Below are 22,130 nucleotides of genomic sequence, written 5' to 3' on the forward strand. Positions count from 1 at the left end.
CAATGCTGCCCTATCTCCGATCCGCATCATTCGAGATCATCCGTAGATCCGTTTGATCCGGTCGATGAGAAGAGTCAAGAAGAGTCAAAAATTTGTTTATTTTAAGTTCGGCCACGTTTTTTCTTGTTCAACGAGCAACGATTCGGCATTTCTCAGAATCGGTGTGAAAATACTTTGAGCATTTGGAAAGAGTCCTTGATCTCTATTTTATTGAACGATTCGAAACATTTTTCGAAACTACAAAGATACCCATCGATTCGAATGAAATTTGAAATTTTAAAAAAAAATCTTCGAAACCTTTAAAAAAAAAAATAAACTATTTAAAACTTTGGAAGGGTAACAAATTTAGAAAAATTTTAAAAAATAAATCCTCTTAAAAGGTAAGATTGAATAAGAGAACTTTCCTCCAAGTGTCACGTGGCAGCGTTGAACCATCCTCGTTTCTTTTATGCAATCGACGTAACTCGCGTTTCCCGCGCTCTTCCGTGCTCCTCCGATTCGAAACTTAAATCCCACGTTCTCAACCGTAAACGTCCTCGAAGCGGAATCGTAGCGAAGTCGCTAGGACTCGACGACTCGTGTGAAATATTATTTTCTTCTTTTTAAATTCTGATAGAGAAATCTGTACGATGCGCGTCGATATTGTTACGTTGTAATTAATTATTGGTGGGAATGGGGTGAACGAGAAACGATTCTCTGGATATTTCCCCATTTACATACAAACCCCGCTCCTCAACTGTTGTCTAAACAAATTTCTAAATAAAAAGTTACCTCTGATCGATTCACTTCACGACTGTCTATTATTTCATTCATTGGAAACAATTGTTCGTTGACCCTTCGAGGAACAATCGTTTTCATCCCTTAAAACAAACGGAATTCTATTTTATTCCGTGCATAAAAAATTAATAAATCGAGTCAATTACTTTTTTCGTGGACAAGTTTCTCTTGAAGAGAAAAAAAGGATTCCTCTACGGAAAAATCGGACAGCGCGAATTGTTTACAAATTTCTTGTCACACTGAACCAGCATGAAAGAGAGTCACAGCGTCGTAAAATCGTTTCTAACGCGTTTTCCACGTTTTTTTGTTACAGGTTGTTCCTACCACGAACGTCTTCACCTGTCCGAACGGTGAGTAACTTGGAAATACGTTTTCGAGGCGAATCGAAGCAGGTAATACTGGGCCGAGGGCGGGACCATCGGGTTGCCTTGAAAAGGTCGCACCTGGTGGTCCCTGGTATCCGGCCAGGTAGACTGCTAAACTCGTGGACCGAGGTCATGCTTTAAAACGCTTTAAGGCGGCTCCCCATTGTCCGCCGTTTGGTCCAGGAATTCGCTAGAATTTCTCTTTCATCTTAAGAAAGCACAGATGCGCTATTCCACGAATAGAAAGTTTGTATTTTTAATATAATGCGAACGAAGCTGAATTGGAGAAGCTTTCAGTTTTTTTTTAACAACACGAATTTCAACTTCTTCTTCGAAAAAGAATAAAAATTATACAATTCTTAGTCGTTATAAATATTCGAAAAAGGAAATTTGTTCCTACCTTTTCCCATTTTATTTATTTAAAGTATTATCATCAACGAGAAAAGAATTAAAATTAAAACAGCCATATCGAGCAGATCATTCTATTATTTGAATCTTGAAAATTGATAATTGAAGTTTGAAAAAAAAATATATGAATAATCCTCGAAATTCGTTTAATTTACGATAATTAAATATTCCAATAACTGGCAGTATACTAAAGAAGAAAAACAAAGTCACGAGTCATAAACTTCACGAGCGAAGGTTAAAAAAAAAAGAAAGTTGCAAAGATTATATGTATATCCTTCGATACGAATTATAATTTTATCTCGTCAATCCTTAATCCTTAATCCTTTCCACCTTGGACAAAGGTTTTATTTTCTGCAAAGATCCGCAGGCGAGTCGGCTTCGAAGTTATCGAGCGTGGTTCCAAGGCTTCTCGAACCTCCCCTTAACGGGTTAGGAAAGAGTTGTTTTCGCATCCGAAAGCTGTTGATTCGTAGCCGGCCTCAGGTCCGGCTTCGATCGAAACGTCGGGGAACACGGTTAAACGATCAAGTAGCGTCATACGCGCAACCTACTTAATTGCGCTGCCAGTAACAAGGAAAAGTGGAGCAACGAAGTGTGTACGAATGGCCGAACTCTTATCCTCATTGTCCCTCGCGTGATTTATTCGACACACGGTTCGTTTTACTTTTTTTTTTATTTCCCATTAGAATCTTACTTTTTTTTTTTCTTTTTTTTCATTCGAATAACATGTATGTGTAGGATGAATTTTTATCTTTTAGAAGATGGAAGAAACGAAGCATGGAGAATCATTGAGAATCATTTTGCATGATTGTACCTCGATCGTGGTATTTATAAACGCTATTTTATTTGTAACAAATAAGAAAGGGGAACAATGATCAGGAACGATTTTTCTTTGACTTGAGGAAAAAGTAAGAAATCGATCGGTTTAATTAAAAATTGTAACATTTGACAATTGATAAATTTTAGATATAATAGAATTGTAATATCTAATATGAATTTCTTTCTCGCGCGTTAAAAGAAGTGCAACAAGTTGCATCAAAATAACTTGCGATTCTTCCTCGAGATTGTCACGCCGCAGAATACTTCGTCGCAGATGATTGGGAAAAGGGGAAGGGACGTTTTAATATTAGAAGAAAATATTCTGCGCGCGTTGGTTCGATCGAGAAATGCTAATGGGCGCGAGGAGAGCCGCATACAAGGCACATACATGGCCGTTTGACCTTTTAAAAGAAAGGAAGGCCGCGATCGCGTGTTTGTGCCGGTGAGTTCAACGCAGGTTGTATCGATTGTGTGCGCGCAGAGACTCAGACTTGAATGAAAGAATCTCAATATACTCGATATTCTATGATCCTAAACTCTTTGATAAGAAATAACGATAAAAAAGAACCTGTATTAAAAATACAGGAATAAAATAATCAGGACAACGTATTCTTTGCGAGAAACTCGTTCCGACTCGTCTTCGATTCTCCCCTACAATGTGTTACCCGCTTACCCACAGACCTACCTTTGACTCTCGTGTGCCGTGTGGTATTAAAAACGATCGAGGTCGTTGTGTCCGTCACTGTCTGTACGGGTCACCGGTTAACCGCGTTTCCTGCATTCGAACCCGCGCCAAAGTTATCATAGATACACTGTATATCGATCGAGTTTGCGATCATCGATCCTTTATTGCTTAAGCATTGTTTACCCCATGAGATTTATCATTATTTATATATATCGTCACTTTGATGAATCTCTAATCCCCCTTCCAAATTTGAGAATATTAATTTTTGGCGAAAGATATTTTAGAAGATAGGAATATATATATAAAACAACATTTCAAAAGTATTCGAGGAGGAAGTGCAATTGATAATGCAACGTTGTATTTTTCTCGCGCAGGATGGGAATTGAGAGGCATACATTGTTACAAATTCTTCAACATCAGGCACTCTTGGGAAAAGGCGGCGGAGCTATGCAGGCGGTAAGTGGATCAATCGTCGATAACCTACTCACCGTGCTTTCATGAAACGTTCTTTCAATACTCTTTGTAATATCTCTCTCTAATTTTAATCCTCTTAAGATTAATCGAAATACAACTTAAGAAATTATAAAGATATTCGTCGATCGTTTACTTTCCTAACACATGAAGGAATTATACACATCTAATAAATAATAATAATAAATTTCACTCAAGAATGTTTCTCTTAAATTTTTCAATAAAATAAAGAACGGCAATCGTTGTTTTCCATTCCTGTTTCTTATCGAACGAGTCGTGCACGATCGAACGTGTACGGAAAATAGAAAACATGGGGCGGAGAAATGATAGAAGGAACGTTATTGAAGGCTGGAAAGGAGCGATAGATGGACGAATTGACGTGCGATTACAGGTACGGGAGCGAATTGATGGTGGTGGAGTCGTACAGCGAGAACAACATGTCCGCGAGCATGATCGGCCGGCATTTGGATCGTTACTGGCTCGGGTTGGCCTCCCTCGACGATTTACGGACCAACACGCTCGAATCGGCCGCTGGAATGCTCGTCTCCCAATACGCCGGTTTGTAAAATCGTGTTTTCGCTCGACACATACAGACACACCGCTTCCACCACTGATACCCGTTTTTTACCCCGTGATTCTTAAATTCCTTCCTTGGCGCCACGGTTCTTCGAAACCGTGACCTGTTTGGCAACGTGGAATTTTTTTGGCTTCAGCTTTGTGGAATTGAAATTTGAGAGGGAGGAGAAACAAGAGTTTTTAGAACTGATGATAGGGAATTCAGATAAGAGATCTTTTTCTTTTCAGAAGAAAACTCGGAATTTAAGAATTCTTAAATTGGTTGAAATTTAAAAAAGGGGAAAGAAAGCAAAGATTGATGGACGATGCAGAAAAGATAGGATCTATTTCTAGAATGTTGATCCAAAATTGCGAGCCGGATCGACCGTTTTTCTAACGATCGAACGCACGTGCAGCCCGGCCGGTTTTCATCGAGGTCACGGAAACGCGGAACTGCATCGTGTATACGGCACGAAGACACACTTTTCCCACAACAATGCCCAGATACCGCCTCTTTTACGTCTACTCCGGCCTAAGCTTGCAATTTACCGTCTGGCGCATCATACATTTGCATAACATTTCTTTCCTTATCTTCAAACCCAAAGATTTCTGTTTCTCTTCCCAACAGAAGCCCCTCGTTTAAAACTCGTAAAAACATTCCACGAGTCGATGTTGCAAATTACAATTCCAACACGTATTTTGAGAATTTCGTATATTTTGAAAAATCTAAATCCCAAAAAAATTCCAAGTTCCAAAAAAAAAAAAAAAGAAAAAGAAAAAGAAGCTTCCTCAAACTTCGACGAGTCAATTTCAAAAACGAGAAGAAGAACGGCGTCTGAACACTATTTTTGGTATTCAGGTTTCTGGGCGCCGAGGCAGCCGAATCCGCAATCAGGTGAATGCGTGGACGTCGCGTTGACGGATGACCGACAAACGTGGGAGTTGACCACGTGCGAATCCTTGCTTCCTTTCATGTGCCGTGCCAACGCTTGCCCGGCTGGTAAATTGTCGCGCTATTTCGCCGCGAAACAAGCCGGGAAATCAGATCAAATCGATGAATTTCCCCCCCAGGTTCGTTTCACTGTTCGAACGGGAAGTGCGTGAACGCGGCCTTCAAGTGTGACAAACAGGATGATTGTGGTGATTTCTCGGACGAAATAGACTGCCCGGCTAATTGCCAGTTTTACATGGCCAGCAGCGGGGACGTCGTCGAGAGTCCTAATTATCCTCACAAATATGCACCCCTCAGCAACTGCAAGTGGACCTTGGAGGGCCCTCAAGGCCATAATATCCTGTTACAGGTACCGGGGAGGGGCTACGTTCCTTGTTTTTAACAATCGTTTTAATTCTGAACGAAATTGTATCCGTTTGAAATTTCGTATTGAAATTTATTGATTTTCGAGCGATTCGTTTTTATCTCGTCGTTACGAAGAGTGTAAAGATTCAATTACGCAAATGTTAGAGGAAAGATAAATATTTATATTTCTCTTTATTCGAACGTTCTAAAAACTGTTCACAGTTAAAATGGAAATTGCAAATATTCAATTATCCGAATCGAAGACGATCATCGAAATATTCCTAAACGAAACGAAAAATCGGAGGATTCTGAATATTAATATCGATTCGTATCTTCGTTCTTTCCAGTTTCAAGAATTCGAAACGGAGAAGAGCTTCGACATAGTGCAGATTCTGGTTGGTGGTAGAACGGAAGAGAAGTCCGTGAACCTTGCGACGCTCTCGGGCAAGCAAGAGCTGAGCAACAAACTATTCGTATCCGCCTCGAATTTCATGATTATCAAATTCAGCACAGATTCCTCCGTGGAGAGGAAGGGATTCCGCGCTTCGTGGAAAACGGAACCGCAAACTTGTGGCGGAATCCTCCGTGCAACACCTCAAGGACAAGTTCTCACTTCTCCGGGATATCCTCAGAATTATCCTGGAGGATTGGAGTGTCTGTACATCCTGCAAGCTCAACCTGGTCGCATAATGTCCCTCGAAGTACGTGTTACGACAAAAGAAATAACCGAATAATTTCGATGTACATCTTTTTTCTTTTGTGTTTCGAAGTATCACAAATTGTCGGATTTAACATCGCTTCGAATTCTCAAAAAGAGAAATTTCTCTACTCCACGTAACTTTCACCTCAGAATTCTTTCTTATAATATTAAATAGCGGATATTTAAATATAAAAAGTTGACAAAAAAAAAAAAAAATTTCAAATGTACTCGATAACTCCTTTTAGATCGAAGATCTGGACCTCGAGATGAATCGAGATTACATCCTAATTAGAGACGGTGATTCGCCGATGAGTAGGCCGATAGCCAGGCTGACTGGCAAGTCGGAGGACAATCCTACAGTGATCATGTCAACCGGAAGCAACTTGTACCTCTACCTCAAGACTAGTCTAGGCGACTCTAGAAGAGGATTCAGCATCCGTTACACTCAAGGCTGCAAGGCCACGATCATAGCTAGGAATGGAACGGTCCAATCGCCGTCATTCGGCTTGAACGACTATCCCAATAACCAGGAGTGCTTGTACAGGGTGAAAAATCCTCAAGGCGGGCCGTTATCCTTGAAGTTCATCAGCTTCAATGTTCACAAGACCGACTTTGTCCAGGTAACTGAGACTGATCGTTTTGATGGTTTAAAAGGGGAGAGAGAGTGTTGTTTTCGACGAATCGATTTTGTCCGATAGGTGTACGATGGTCCGAATACGAACGGGCTCCGTTTACATCCTGGAAGCGGTTTCACATCGAACACGAGGCCAAAGATCACTCTGACTGCGGAGAGTGGAGAGATGCTGATCAGATTCACCTCTGATGCACTTCACAGCAGCCCTGGCTGGCAAGCAGAGTTCTCAGCAGGTACTGTTAATTATGAATATCGACATTCGAGCGCTTTTAACGACAAGACAAATTTTTAAGATTTCTTTAAATCTTGGAATTTTCTTCTAGACTGCCCGCATCTTCAATCCGGTGAAGGAGCATTAGCATCGAGCAGAGACACGGCATTCGGTACAACAGTGACGTTCTCGTGTCCCCTTGGCCAAGAATTCGCCACTGGCAAGGCGAAAATAACGACGGAGTGTCTTCCTAGCGGGAACTGGTCCGTCACGTACATACCCAATTGTCAGGAAGTGTATTGCGGGCCAGTCCCACAAATCGACAATGGATTCTCCATTGGATCCTCCAACGTCACTTATCGAGGCTTGGCTACTTATCAATGCTACGCTGGATTCGCCTTCCCTTCTGCTAGACCCACCGAGAAGATCTCCTGTATGGCTGATGGAAGATGGGAGAAGAAGCCATCTTGTTTGGGTGAATGAAAAAAGTTTTTCGAATCATCTACATAATGTTTCTTCAACTCTTACAAATTAAATTTGAGTGTAAATGTTATTCATATATTTTACAAATGAATAACAACGTTGATAACGTAAGCTATTTACTATTTTAACGGTACAGAATGGCCACAAATATAATTAGATCTGTTTATTCGTATTCGAAGCAACACACTTATTCAAGACTTAATCCCTATCAAATGACAAAATAATGATAAATTAATTATCCACGACAATCTATTCGTAGTTGCTGACATATATTAACGATGTCTATAGCGTCCCAGTGTTCTCTACTTCCGGAAGCGCCACATTCGAATATTACTATCCTGAACGGAGGTGGAAGATCTTATGGAACGATCGTTCGATTCGAATGCGAGCCAGGTTACGTCAGAAGCGGACACCCGGTGATCCTATGCATGAGCAATGGAACCTGGTCTGACGAAGTGCCAACTTGCTCACGTGGGTATTCGATTTATCGAAACAAGTTGCGAAACATTTCGTTCTTATGATTGATTCTCGTGTAGGTGCAAAATGCCCGTTGCTACCCACGATCAAGAATGGTTTCGTAGTCGACACGAACAGAGAATACTTTTATGGGGATGAGGCAAGAGTGCAATGCAACAGAGGCTATAAATTGTCTGGATCTAACATCATACAGTGTGGACCTAATCAACGATTCGATAATGTCCCTACTTGTGAAGGTGAGATTGCGAATATTTGACAGATTATTAATAACATTTCCAAATTTTACGTTTAAATTGTTTTTGATCGAATATTATTTCACACTGAATAATCAAGATATATAACATCTGTCATAGATATTAACGAGTGCGCGTCAAGTCAGTGCGACCTGGCCTCCACTGAGTGCATCAACAACCCCGGTGCATTCACTTGCAAATGCAAACCTGGCTTCGCTCCAACCATGGAATGTAGGCCTATAGGTGATCTTGGGTTAATCAATGGCGGTATACCAGACGAGTCTATCACCGTTTCGAGCTCTGAGAATGGATACACCAGAACTGTAAAATATATATATATATATCCACATCGATTTCAATTTCGAGAAAATGAAAATACAATTGCGTAAATTTCCTTCGATCTTCAACCTGTCATCTTTCAGGGTGTTCGATTGAATAACGGCGATGGATGGTGCGGCAACAACATCGAACCAGGTGCAAACTGGGTGATGATCGACATGAAGGCACCAACGATCATCCGTGGTTTTCGTACACAGGTTGTCTCCAGGGTGGACGGAAACATAGCTTACACATCGGCAGTTCGAATTCAATACACCGACGACCTGACGGACACCTTTAAGGATTACACCAATCCTGATGGAACACCGGTAGAGTTCAGGATACTGGAACCCACTTTATCCGTTTTGAACTTGCCTGTTCCCATCGAGGCACGCTACGTCAGGTTTAGAATCCAGGATTACGTTGGAGCGCCCTGTATGAAGCTCGAGATCATGGGCTGCACCCGTCTCGAGTGCACAGATATTAACGAGTGCGCGATCAACAACGGTGGTTGCCATCAGAAATGTATAAACAATCCTGGAAGCTACGCTTGCATGTGCAACACGGGCTACGAGTTGTACAAGGGCAATGGAACCGCTGGTTTTTACATAGAGAAGTACGAGAGTGGCGAAAGGGACGGGGATTTGTATCAGAAGAACAAGACTTGTGTACCGGTCATGTGTCCACCCATATTGGCGCCAGACAATGGAAAGATACTGTCGACCAAGGTCAGTCGCATGATCAGGCCAAGCTATATCATTTTGAAAATTTATTTAAAAATAATAATTTTATCGTTTGGTGTAGCAACAACATCACTTTGGCAATCTCGTCAGATTCCAATGTAACTTTGGATACGTGTTGTCTGGATCCTCGGCTGTCATCTGCACGTCCAGTGGAGCTTGGAATGGAACTACTCCAGAGTGTCAATGTAAGTAAATTGGAAATTTTGTCATAAGTAATAATAATTAATCGTTTTGAACAATGTTTCGCAGATGCCAAGTGTGTCTCGTTGCCAGACGACAAGAACGAGGGATTGTCAGTGATCCGTAGTGACGAAGCTAGCGTCTTGGTGCCGTTCAAGCAAAACGTCACGCTGAAATGTGGCAGCAATGGTCGATACCTTCGAAACACAGCTACCTCAGGCTTCCGCCAGTGCGTCTACGATCCGAAACCAGGTCTTCCGGACTATTGGTTATCAGGATCTCAACCAGCTTGCCCAAGAGCCGACTGTGGAAAGCCACTTCCTACTCCTGGAGCCGAATATGGCCAATACTTGGACACGAAATACCAATCTTCCTTCTTTTTCGGTTGTCAAGACACGTTCAAACTGGCAGGGCAGACGAATCGTCATGATAACGTGGTCAGGTGTCAGGCTAATGGAATCTGGGACTTTGGCAATCTTCGATGCGAAGGTCCAGTTTGCGAGGACCCAGGACGGCCCAGCGATGGCTTCCAAATGGCTAGGAGCTACGAGCAAGGATCTGAGGTTCAATTCGGTTGTAGCAGGCCAGGCTATATCCTGATCAATCCTCGACCGATCGTGTGCGTTCGAGAGCCAGAATGTAAAGTGGTGAAGCCTCTTGGTCTTGCTTCTGGTCGAATTCCCGACTCAGCCATTAATGCAACCTCCGAAAGACCGAATTACGAAGCCAAGAACGTTCGTTTGAATTCGGTGACTGGTTGGTGTGGCAAGCAAGAAGCCTTCACCTACGTCAGTGTTGATTTGGGCCAAGTTTACAGGGTGAAGGCTATTTTGGTTAAAGGTGTGGTGACGAACGACATCGTTGGCAGGCCAACGGAGATCAGATTCTTCTACAAACAAGCTGAGATCGAGAACTACGTAGTTTATTTCCCTAATTTCAACCTGACCATGAGAGATCCAGGAAATTATGGAGAATTGGCGATGATCACTTTGCCTAAATACGTTCAAGCTCGTTTCGTGATCCTTGGAATAGTCAGTTATATGGACAATGCCTGCTTGAAGTTCGAGCTGATGGGATGCGAGGAACCAGTGACGGAGCCGTTACTTGGCTACGATTATGGCTTCTCTCCTTGCGTGGACAACGAGCCTCCGGTATTCCAAAATTGTCCTCAACAACCGATCATTGTACAGAAAGGAACGGATGGAGGTCTGCTGCCCGTGAACTTCACTGAACCCACAGCTATCGACAACAGTGGAAGCATCGCTCGTTTGGAAGTGAAGCCTCACAGTTTCAGGACACCGTTGAAAGTGTTCCAGGACACGGTGGTGAAATACGTGGCGTTCGATTACGATGGAAACGTGGCCATTTGCGAGATCAATATCACCGTACCTGGTCGGTATACCATTCCTTGATACTTTTTCCATAAGAAGAAATTTCACACAAAAGATTCTCTTTATACAATTATTTCTTAATCATGTTCACAGATGTAACACCGCCAAAACTTAGCTGTCCTCAAAGCTACGTCATAGAGTTGATAGACAAGCAGGAGAGTTATTCCGTCAATTTTAACGAGACTCGTAGAAGAATCAACGCCACGGATGTGTCTGGACCGGTGAAGATCACGTTTGTCCCGGAAAGAGCAGTGATTCCGATCGGAGGATTCGAGAACGTGACCGTTTATGCGACAGACTCGAGCGGAAACAGAGCATCCTGCCACTTCCAGGTGTCGGTTCAAGCAACGCCTTGCGTCGATTGGGAGTTGAAACCGCCGGCCAATGGAGGATTGAAATGCGTTCCTGGAGACAAGGGAATCCAATGTATAGCCACTTGCAAGAATGGCTTCCGGTTCACCGATGGTGCACCAGTGAAGACATTCAATTGTGACATTGCTAAACACTGGACTCCATCTTCCGTCGTTCCCGATTGTGTCTCAGAAAGTGAGTTTTCCTTTAATCTTCTAAAACCTCGTGCCTTGACATTTGTTAAAATTTAATGTCTATTAATGTACTTATTTTATTTCAGACACGCAACAAGCGAACTATCACGTCGTAGCAGCGGTGACTTATAGAGCCAATGGCGCTGTTTCAAGATCTTGTTTGCCACAATATCAAGATTTAATGTCTCAGTATTATACGAATCTCAACAATATCCTGACCCAACGTTGCTCTGCTGTGAACGTGAATATGAACGTGTCGTTCGTGAGATCAGTACCGTATCTTCTCGAAGAAAACGTTTTGAAGGTTTGGATTGTTGTGGAACGAAATTTAATGGAAATCGTTAGTAAAAGTATTAATATACCAATTTGTCTCAGATGGACTTCATCCTCGTCATCGTCCCAGCTATACGTCAGCCTCAGCTATACGATCTTTGTGGTTCCACGTTGAATCTGATCTTCGATCTATCGGTTCCTTCTACCAGCGCGGTAATAGAGCCTCTGTTAAACGTATCCGCCATTGGCAATCAGTGCCCTCCTCTCAGAGCTCTGAAATCGTCCATCACTCGAGGCTTCACTTGCAGTATTGGCGAAGTTTTGAACATGGATACCAACGATGTTCCACGATGTCGTGAGTAGACACCTCATAATAATATCAAAACATGAAATCTATCAAACGTGACGATTTTCTTTGTTTTCCCTTTTCAGTGCACTGCCCAGCCGGAACATTCGCGGGAGAAAAGCAAAAGCAGTGTACATCTTGTCCCAAAGGCTTTTATCAAAATAGCGATCGTCAAGGATCCTGTCTACGATGTCCATTTGGCACGTACACTCGAGAAGAGGGTTCCAAGAGCATCGATGATTGTATACCCGTTTGTGGATACGGTACATACTCTCCTACGGGTCTAGTACCCTGTCTGGAGTGTCCTAGAAACAGCTACACAGGAGAGCCACCAGTGGGTGGTTACAAAGACTGTCAGACCTGTCCAGCTGGAACCTTCACCTATCAGCCAGCTGCACCTGGTCGAGATCGATGCAGAGCCAAATGTTCTCCTGGCATGTACTCTGACACAGGATTGGCTCCTTGTGCCCAGTGTCCCAAGGACTTCTTCCAACCCCAGCACGGAGCTACCACTTGTGTCGAATGTCCGACCAACATGTATACCGATGGTCCAGGCGCGGTTGGACGAGAAGAGTGCAAACCTGTGCAGTGTACTGACAGTGTATGCCAACATGGTGGCTTGTGTGTTCCCATGGGACATGGTGTTCAGTGTCTTTGTCCAGCTGGCTTCTCTGGAAGACGATGTGAAATCGATATCGACGAATGTGCCTCCCAACCCTGTTACAATGGAGCTACTTGTATAGATTTGCCACAGGGATACAGATGTCAGTGTGCTAATGGATACTCGGGCATCAATTGCCAGGAAGAAAAGTCTGATTGCACCAATGACACGTGTCCTGAGAGGGCTATGTGCAAGGATGAACCAGGATTCAATAATTACACGTGTCTTTGTCGATCTGGATATACTGGAGTTGATTGTGATATCACTGTGAGTCTGATTTTAGATTATAATTCATATTCGTTTGTTAGAATTTTAAAGAAATTTTCTCTATATTGCTTTTATTTTTTTAAACTCGTTCGTGTTCTTGCAGATAAATCCTTGCACAGCCAGTGGAAATCCTTGCAACAACGGCGCCACCTGCGTAGCTCTTCAACAAGGTCGCTATAAATGCGACTGTCTACCAGGCTGGGAGGGTCAGAGCTGTGAGATCAATACCGATGATTGCGCTGAGAAGCCTTGCTTGCTGGGAGCAAATTGCACGGATCTGATAGCCGATTTCACCTGCGACTGTCCTCCAGGATTCACCGGCAAACGATGCCACGAGAAGATAGATTTGTGCTCGGGAAATCCTTGTCTCAATGGAATATGCGTGGACAATTTATTCAGCCACGAATGCATCTGTCATCCAGGATGGACTGGCGCAGCTTGCGAAACGAACATCAACGAGTGTGCAAGCAAACCTTGCAGAAACAACGGCCAATGTATCGACCAGGTGGATGGATACACCTGTACTTGTGAGCCAGGCTACACAGGCAAACAATGTCAGCACACTATAGATGATTGTGCTTCTGATCCTTGTCAGAATGGAGGGACTTGCATAGATCAACTCGAGGGATTCGTTTGCAAGTGTAGGCCAGGTTTCGTCGGGCTTCAATGCGAAGCGGAACTGGACGAGTGTCTGAGCGATCCGTGCAGTCCTGTTGGTACTGATCGTTGCGTCGATTTGGACAACACCTTTGTGTGTCACTGTCGCGAGGGTTACACTGGATCTTCGTGTGAGATCAACATCGACGATTGCGCTTCTGATCCTTGTCTAAATGGCGCCACGTGCAGAGACGAGGTTGGTGGCTTCAAATGCATGTGTCCAGATGGTTGGACCGGAGTCCATTGCGAGATAGACGTTGGAATGTGCCAGAATCATCCTTGTCAGAACGACGCTGCTTGTGTAGACTTATTCATGGACTACTTCTGCGTGTAAGTATCGAGATATAATAATACTTTTTGGATAATGAATTATTTGGATTGTTTGTAATGGTTTGTAATTGTTCGTTGAGCAGGTGTCCATCAGGAACGGATGGAAAACAATGCGAGACTGCACCTGAACGTTGCATTGGAAATCCTTGCATGCATAATGGACGTTGCCAAGACTTTGGATCGGGGCTCAACTGTACTTGTCCCGATGATTATACTGGAATTGGATGTCAGTACGAGTATGATGCTTGTCAAGCTGGCGCTTGCAAGAATGGTGCAACGTGTATCGACGAAGGACCTGGATTCACTTGTATTTGTCCTTCAGGGTATACAGGTGATTAGTTTAACAATTTTACAGAGATTTTAACGAGGATATGGTGGGATAAGATGTAATTATGGATTGTCGTTTAGGAAAAACATGCGAGGAGGATATAATAGACTGCAAAGAGAACTCTTGTCCACCTTCAGCGACATGTATAGATCTGACTGGTAAATTCTTCTGTCAATGTCCTTTCAATTTGACTGGCGATGATTGCAGAAAGTGTGAGTATTTTTGTTTGTTTATTTGGTTTTCGTCATAAAAATAAATTTTGCATTTATATATATATATAATTGGTAATATTTCTACAGCCATCCAAGTGGATTACGATTTGTACTTCAGCGATCCAGCGCGCAGTAGCGCATCCCAAGTGATTCCATTCTTCACTGGTGCAAGAAAGAGTCTAACAGTGGCAATGTGGGTGCAGTATACTCAGAAAGATGAAGCTGGAATATTCTTCACTCTCTATGGAGTCAGGTAAAATAATCGTATCGATTAATTAAATTTTTCTAATCACATCTTCGATTTAATATTCATTTCTTCTCGATTCCAGTTCTCCACACGTGCCAATGAATCGTAGACTCATGATCCAAGCGCACAGCAATGGCGTGCAAGTATCGTTGTTCCATGATTTGCAAGATGTTTATCTACCATTCAGAGAATATGCGACGATTAACGATGGCCAATGGCATCACGTTGCTGTGGTTTGGAACGGCGAGAACAGCGGTGAATTGGTTCTGATTACGGAAGGTCTAATTGCTAGCAAGACGGAAGGATATGGAAGTGGAAGATCTCTACCCGCCTAGTAAGAATTCCTCAATTACTTCATTCAACTTTCGAATAGTTCTCTTTTTTTTTTAAATTTACATCTAATCGAATTTAAATTTACAAAAATCACTCTTCGCAGTGCTTGGGCAGTATTAGGCAAACCTCAGAGCGAAAACACTAAAGGCTACACGGAATCAGGCTTCCAGGGACATTTGACCAAAGTTCAAATATGGAGTCGAGCCCTGCACGTCACAAACGAGATTCAAAAGCAGGTTCGCGACTGTCGTACCGAGCCAGTGCTCTATCAAGGTTTGGTATTGACTTGGGCAGGCTACGACGACACGTTTGGTGGGGTGGAAAGGGTGGTGCCTTCCCACTGTGGACAAAGAGTGTGCCCGCCTGGATACGGCGGCAGCAAGTGTCAACAATTGGAATCTGACAAAATTCCACCGAAAGTGGAGCATTGCCCTGGCGATCTTTGGGTGATCGCCAAGAATGGCTCTGCTATAGTTAGCTGGGACGAGCCACGATTCGTGGACAACGTCGGTATAGTGAGGATCCAAGAAAAGAATGGGCACAAGTCAGGGCAAACGTTAATGTGGGGAACGTATGACATTAGTTACGTGGCTTATGACCAGGCTGGAAACTCTGCCAGCTGCAATTTCAAGGTCTATGTACTGTGTAAGCGTTTTTTTCATACGTAAACAATTCATCATTGTTTTGTTCATTGATATTTGGTTTTTACGAAACAAAGACGCTTTCATGATAATCTGTTTCGCTTTTCAGCCGACTTCTGCCCAGAATTAGCAGATCCAATTGGAGGCACGCAACTGTGCAAAGATTGGGGCTCGGGTGGCCAGTTCAAGGTCTGCGAGATTTCCTGTAACGCTGGATTGAGATTCTCTCAAGAAGTACCGAAATTCTACACCTGTGGCGCTGAAGGCTTCTGGAGACCGACCAACGATCCATCTCTTCCCCTAATTTATCCAGCTTGTACAAGTAAGTTCTCATCATCTGTTCTATAGATGCTTTGTCAATAATGTAATAATATTATTATTTTTATTGTTCAGGTGCCACACCTGCGCAACGTGTATTCAGAATCAAAATGAACTTCCCGACATCGGTTCTCTGCAACGAAGCCGGCCAAGGAGTGCTCAAGAAGAAAGTTCGAGATGCTGTGAACTCTCTGAACAGAGATTGGAATTTCTGCTCGTATTCTTACGAAGGTAAATCTCTCATTTCTCTTTAAATAACCAAACAACTATACGAGACGAACTTCAAACAATAAACTTCGAAACAATAAATTAATTTCGCATGTATCGTGATATATTTTTCACAGGAACTCGCGAGTGCAAAGATTTGAATATCGACGTCCAATGCGACCACAGAGTACGCACCACGAGAGAAACCAACGAAGAAGATGGCGGTACTTATATAATTTCCGCCGTAGTACCCGCTGAACCGTAAGTATCCTTTCCTATCCATTTATATTATTATTTCAAAGATAGAGTCAAAGCTTTCCAATCAAACGTGGGGTATCGTGTTCAGTAAACCTCTCGTAGTAGCCTAGAGTGTGTAATGCACCTTTTAATAGTGGAACAGTAATGCAATATTGAGCGTGAAACAGCTTCAGAAAGCAAATTGAATCAAATTAGAATTGGTACTGAGCAATTTGTTACTTGTGTTGCATCGTAGAACGAGACAAGCTCGGCAAGGAAGCGATACCTACGAGGTGGAGATCTCGTTCCCGGCGATAAAGTAAGGACAGCAATCGATTTACGCCATCGAAATACGTATCATATGTCCTCGTCATTCGACACTTCATCTCATCATTTCGTGGCCAAAATTAAAAACTCATAGTCCCATGGAACCATTTATCATTTATCTCGAACGAGATATCGTTCGATGCATGATCATGTATACACGAAAAAAAAAATATATATATATATATCATAACGTTACTAAACTGAAACTAATTAGACTAGTAACCTCAGGTTGGCTGTTACAAGGTGACGAGAAATAATTTTTTTTTTCTTTCCATCTCGGATTTACGTATTTTAAATATTGGAGAATCGAGCCATATAATGGAGGTCGATTTTAATAAGTTGTCGTTGCAACATTGTATTTATATTTTCTGTTTCTTTTCTGAAATATGATTGATCATACGATTGAAGTGATTCTGACAACTGTTAAGTCGACTCTAACCGGCAATGTACGAAGGTAAACGCTGGTATGCACGTTATTACTAACTGTTCACACAGCGACAGAAATAGTTGAATGGGACACTTAACTAGGGACCGAACGAATTGATAGAATAGTAGAATAACAACGTAACTCGGACGGTGTAACACTCGATTTTCTAATCCAAGCTGTTAGGTTAACCAATTTAATTTAATTTTAATTCGAAAATATTAACAAAAAAAACCGTGTATAACTCATTGCGCAACGTTTCAATTTTTTTTAACATTTTATAGAAAAAGAAAGAAAAAATTGATCCTTCGCAATAAATTTAACAAATTTTCAAACCAAAAAGAATTATCTAATATTTTCTCGCATACCAAACAGCTTCGGTTCCCATCACATTTACATTAACAGAAGATCAAACTGACCCGCGACATGTAATAAATTAGTATTCCAGGATTTGTTGGATTAATTAAACGTTACGTAGGTAAAATTAATGAGCGTCGATAATAAGCGGCACTACTACTGGTCAACAACCAATGGAAAAGCTGCCTGATTACCTTCGCCTTCAGATAACGGCTGTACATACTTGCGCATTACTCTCCTTTTGCCTGCCGCTAAACACCACCCGTTCATCCGCAATTTGGTTAATCGAATTCCACTATTTTATAGCGACCCGATATTGAACGCGAATTCGAACGAGAGAGCGACTGTTCAAACCCTGTTGGAGAGATTAATCCTGGAGGAAGATCAGTTCGACGTTCACGATATTCTGCCCAACACGGTACCTGACCCAGCGTCCCTGATATTGGAGTCTGATTACGATTGTCCTGTGGGCCAAGTGGTCATGGCACCCGATTGTGGTATGTATTTTTGACAGATTTTTTTTAAATTAAATATAATACAGAAACATAATAATGTAATCAGAAGAAATCAAACTCTTAAATATAACTCTATTTTTAATTAGAATCCTTTCTAGAATCATTTCGAGCATTCGGTTGAAAATGCGCGCTTCCTATATTTAACCTCATTTTCACGCAAATTAATCTAAGTTTATGTTGATGTTCAGAATACTTAAGTAGTCTCTACTCCTCATTGGAATATGATCTTAATTCTCTCATAATCACGAACTTTATCAGGAATATTTAAACGCATCCATCCAATTGGAACAACATTCAAATCGCACGAACTCTACTGAAAACCATCTCTAACAATACTAAAATCTATTCACTTATCCAAATATCCCTCGTTAGAATATTCAAACACCTATTGTAATTCATCCACGTTAGTCACCACGTGACACGAATTCTCACGTTTCTACACTTGATACCTAAATCATATCTAAAACATATCTCCCCATTCCTCATTACAACATTCAAATATCCATCTATTGCAATTCCCTCAAAACCAACAAATTTCTCGTCAAAAGAAAAATTCAAAAAACCAAATCCATCTAAAATTAAAAATTACACAATTCTCAATCACAGTGCCCTGCGCGGTGGGAACGTTCTACGACGAGGAAACGAAGCAGTGCGTATCCTGCCCTGTTGGAAGCTACCAAAGCGAGTCGGGTCAGCTGAAGTGCAGCTCGTGCCCCGTGATAGCTGGCCGGCCAAGCGTGACAGTGGGGCCAGGCGCTCGCAGCGCGGCCGATTGCAAGGAGCGTTGCCCGGCAGGAAAGTACTACGACGACCTGGCAGGCCTGTGCCGGAGCTGCGGCCACGGTTTCTACCAGCCGAACGAGGGCAGCTTCTCGTGTTTGCTGTGCGGCCTGGGAAAAACGACGAGAACGGCGGAGGCCGTGTCACGGGAGGAGTGCAGGGACGAGTGCGGATCCGGGCAGCAATTGGCCGTGGAAGGGAAATGCGAGCCCTGCCCGAGAGGGAGTTACAGGACTCAGGGCGTCCAGGCCGCGTGCCAGGCGTGCCCTGTTGGCAGAACGACCCCGAACATGGGCTCCGCGGCGATAGAGGAGTGCTCTTTGCCCGTCTGCGAGCCGGGAACTTACTTGAACGGGACGTTGAACGAGTGCATGGAGTGCAAGAAGGGGACTTATCAGTCGGAACCTCAGCAGACCTTCTGCATACCCTGCCCCCCTAATACTAGCACCAAGGGAACAGCTGCTGTGAGTATCTATATTCTGAGTTTGTTCCTTCAACAGGTTTTGAACAAGTTTCGTAGATAAGTTAATTGGAATTTTATCTTTGATTCGATGGTTAAGGAGTTAGTTTGATATATTTCGAAAGGAAAGAAAATCTCTTGCTTACAGGAAATCTTTAACATTTTTAGAGTTAGATAGATTTTTAGAGTTCTGATAGCGTTAACGTCACGATGTTGATAGCAATTTTTCAATTTTGTATCCTTGCGATTAAAATAATGCGTTCGTTTAAAAATTAGACCAGCAAAGCGGATTGCACGAATCCGTGCGAGACGAGTGATGCGGAAATGCATTGCGACGCGAACGCGTATTGCCTTCTGATACCGGAAACCAGCGACTTCAAGTGCGAGTGCAAGCCTGGTTACAACGGAACCGGAACCGAGTGCACGGATGTGTGCATGGGATATTGCGACAACGAGGGGGTGTGCCTGAAGGATTCACGAGGACAACCGTCCTGCAGATGCAGCGGAAGCTTCACGGGAAAACGTTGCACCGAGAAGTCAGAATTCTTCTACATCACGGGGGGAATAGCCGGTGGCGTTATTTTAATCATCTTTGTCGTTCTTCTTGTATGGATGATCTGTGTCAGGTTAGTGGGTCACAGAAAACTTCTCCTCCCTTTAAATCTTTTTCTCGAATCGAAGATCACAACAAGACGAGAGTGAATAAAAATTTATTATATATTTCCAAGTATATTGAAAATAATTATTTCATTTTATTTTAAAAATTATTACATCGTGTTGTATAAATAAATAAGTTAATAATTGTTAATAATTTTTTAAATCGTCCCCACAGAGCGTCCAGAAAGAAGGAACCCAAAAAGATGCTAACACCTGCGACCGATCAAAACGGTTCTCAAGTGAACTTCTATTACGGTGCACCGACGCCGTACGCGGAATCAATCGCCCCTTCCCATCACAGTACTTACGCGCATTACTACGACGACGAGGAGGACGGCTGGGAAATGCCCAACTTTTACAACGAGACCTACATGAAAGGTAAATCGTGAGAACAGGATAAGCTCGAGAAAGAAGTGTGCATTTAGTTTCACGTGTTTTCTCTCTTCGCTCCTTTCAGAGAGTCTGCACAACGGTAAAATGAACAGTCTCGCACGTTCGAACGCGAGTATTTACGGGACAAAAGATGATCTTTACGACAGGCTGAAGCGTCACGCGTATCCTGGCAAAAAAGGTTGGTACCATTTACAAAATGAATTTTTCTTCGATAGAAAAAAAAGAAATATTATTATTTAGCGAATTATCTCGAAAGGAAAATTTTCATTATTCTTCGAATTTATTTAAATTATATATAAAAACGAAACGTTTAAATAGATAATCTGTTCTGAGTTGGAATATTCCTACTTTTACGTTTACAAAACCATAAATTTGTATATATAGCACGTATAATTGTCAAGATAAAATGGCTAAAATGGTTCTTGTGAACGTATAACTTTTCTATATACAAAGGTCAAGTTGTAATAAATAATCGTTGAATTCGTCATCTGCCGCGTCGTATTAATAGAAATGACTACAGAAAAAATTCCACGCATTCTCCCGACACGCTCTCCCTCCAAAACCGGGATTCCCAATCTGTGGGTCGTGAACCTTACAAAGATCGCTAAATCGTTAAAAAAGAGAGACGAAACAACACACCCAAAATATATATCCTGAAATATTCCATGTGCTTCCATGAATTTATTTTTCAAGAAATATTTAATTACGAATATAGTTAGTTGATAGAAGATAGAAATAAAATAAGAGACAATGAAAATATTTTTACAGACAAAAGCGACAGCGACAGCGAGGGCCAGTGACGACATCTAGCGATCAACATTCTACAATCGTAGAATACAAAACACGAGAAGAGAAATTATCGTCCCAGAGCATAGGGAATGTCGTCTCATCGACGAGAGACCGATTTATTTATTTTACTTCCAAACGAGGATTGTACCACGTTGGTGGCGTTCGAGGATGATTCGTGAAGGGAATCGAATCGAATTCACGAGTCCTCTCGAAAAAAACTGTGTGTATTTACGCGCCAACGTGTACGCGTATGAGTGACGTTTTTCCTTTTTTTTTTTTTTTTTTTTTTCCCTTTACGTTGATCGATTTGATGAAGAGACGATCGAGGTCCTGGAACGACGATCCATCAAGTAGGATCGTTGTTTCGGCACCCGTGCAACATCGATCAACGAGGATGTTCGCGACGAGAAAAGACTATTATGCGTGAGGTTGTAATTTTTTGTAATTTATAATACCACCTAGCCTATAATTAAGGACTTTTTATCCTCTATTAACTTTCCACGTCTCTCTCTCTCTCTCTTTCTCTTTTTATCTCTATTATCTATCTCTCTGTCTCTCAATCTTATGATTCAACGTGATGCGTACGAGAGGTGGAAGTGTGTTCATGTATGTTAATATATAAAAGCCCCCCCCCCTCTATCCAAACCACTTTCTCTCACCATTCCATTTCTCCTTTTTATACATAAGCGAATTTATATTTTGTTACTATAGATATAACGTGTATCACACTCGCTGTAATATAAAATGTTGCATGTAGGCTGCGGATTAAGCATGGGGGAGAGAAAAAAAAAAAAAAGAAGAAAAAAAAATCAAAAGAGAAAGAGAATGGAATCGTAGGAACGGATCGACCGAATGTACATTGAACCATGCCTACCAACCTGTTTTTTTTTTTCACTTGTATTGTAAAAACTTTAACAAACGGTTTTTTTTTTTTTTTATTAATAAAATGTATTACGACAAGACAAGGTTGTTTTCCTGGATCATTTTTATTTCAATTGTTATCACGACCTTGTAATTGTTATCATTCTGCTATTATTTGAATGAGGAAAAAAAAAAAATTCTCTGTAAATTTTCCTCTT

At 42.0% G+C, this 22,130-nt stretch overlaps 2 protein-coding genes across 4 annotated transcripts in view; one reads left to right on the top strand and one right to left on the bottom strand.

Annotated features, from left to right (window-relative positions):
* The window catches only part of uif (sushi, von Willebrand factor type A, EGF and pentraxin domain-containing protein uif), a 46,684-nt gene extending 24,671 nt beyond the window's left edge, over positions 1-22,013 (top strand). For both annotated transcript variants that reach the window (XM_086917258.1, XM_086917259.1), the window contains 35 exons: positions 1,091-1,127; positions 3,429-3,510; positions 3,917-4,083; positions 4,940-5,080; positions 5,152-5,381; positions 5,725-6,078; positions 6,323-6,697; positions 6,776-6,944; positions 7,035-7,397; positions 7,694-7,876; positions 7,942-8,118; positions 8,236-8,438; positions 8,538-9,161; positions 9,238-9,361; positions 9,426-10,748; positions 10,841-11,293; positions 11,379-11,596; positions 11,668-11,920; positions 11,998-12,839; positions 12,943-13,826; positions 13,910-14,157; positions 14,235-14,366; positions 14,454-14,619; positions 14,696-14,947; positions 15,050-15,591; positions 15,697-15,909; positions 15,981-16,136; positions 16,250-16,373; positions 16,606-16,668; positions 17,764-17,954; positions 18,579-19,216; positions 19,489-19,838; positions 20,045-20,247; positions 20,327-20,440; positions 21,031-22,013. In XM_086917258.1, the coding sequence (XP_086773384.1) occupies positions 1,091-1,127; positions 3,429-3,510; positions 3,917-4,083; positions 4,940-5,080; positions 5,152-5,381; positions 5,725-6,078; positions 6,323-6,697; positions 6,776-6,944; positions 7,035-7,397; positions 7,694-7,876; positions 7,942-8,118; positions 8,236-8,438; positions 8,538-9,161; positions 9,238-9,361; positions 9,426-10,748; positions 10,841-11,293; positions 11,379-11,596; positions 11,668-11,920; positions 11,998-12,839; positions 12,943-13,826; positions 13,910-14,157; positions 14,235-14,366; positions 14,454-14,619; positions 14,696-14,947; positions 15,050-15,591; positions 15,697-15,909; positions 15,981-16,136; positions 16,250-16,373; positions 16,606-16,668; positions 17,764-17,954; positions 18,579-19,216; positions 19,489-19,838; positions 20,045-20,247; positions 20,327-20,440; positions 21,031-21,062 (10,626 nt within the window). In that variant the 3' untranslated portion in view covers positions 21,063-22,013. The remainder of the gene's footprint in view (positions 1-1,090; positions 1,128-3,428; positions 3,511-3,916; positions 4,084-4,939; positions 5,081-5,151; positions 5,382-5,724; positions 6,079-6,322; positions 6,698-6,775; positions 6,945-7,034; positions 7,398-7,693; positions 7,877-7,941; positions 8,119-8,235; positions 8,439-8,537; positions 9,162-9,237; positions 9,362-9,425; positions 10,749-10,840; positions 11,294-11,378; positions 11,597-11,667; positions 11,921-11,997; positions 12,840-12,942; positions 13,827-13,909; positions 14,158-14,234; positions 14,367-14,453; positions 14,620-14,695; positions 14,948-15,049; positions 15,592-15,696; positions 15,910-15,980; positions 16,137-16,249; positions 16,374-16,605; positions 16,669-17,763; positions 17,955-18,578; positions 19,217-19,488; positions 19,839-20,044; positions 20,248-20,326; positions 20,441-21,030) is intronic.
* Positions 1-22,130, bottom strand: part of CDase (neutral ceramidase) — a 101,466-nt gene that overhangs the window by 72,104 nt on the left and 7,232 nt on the right. The window lies entirely within an intron of this gene.

The sequence above is a fragment of the Apis florea genome, unplaced genomic scaffold (assembly GCF_048593485.1).
Source record: "Apis florea isolate Af1SG1 unplaced genomic scaffold, ASM4859348v1 contig_2201_pilon, whole genome shotgun sequence".
In the NCBI taxonomy this organism is placed as follows: domain Eukaryota; kingdom Metazoa; phylum Arthropoda; class Insecta; order Hymenoptera; family Apidae; genus Apis; species Apis florea.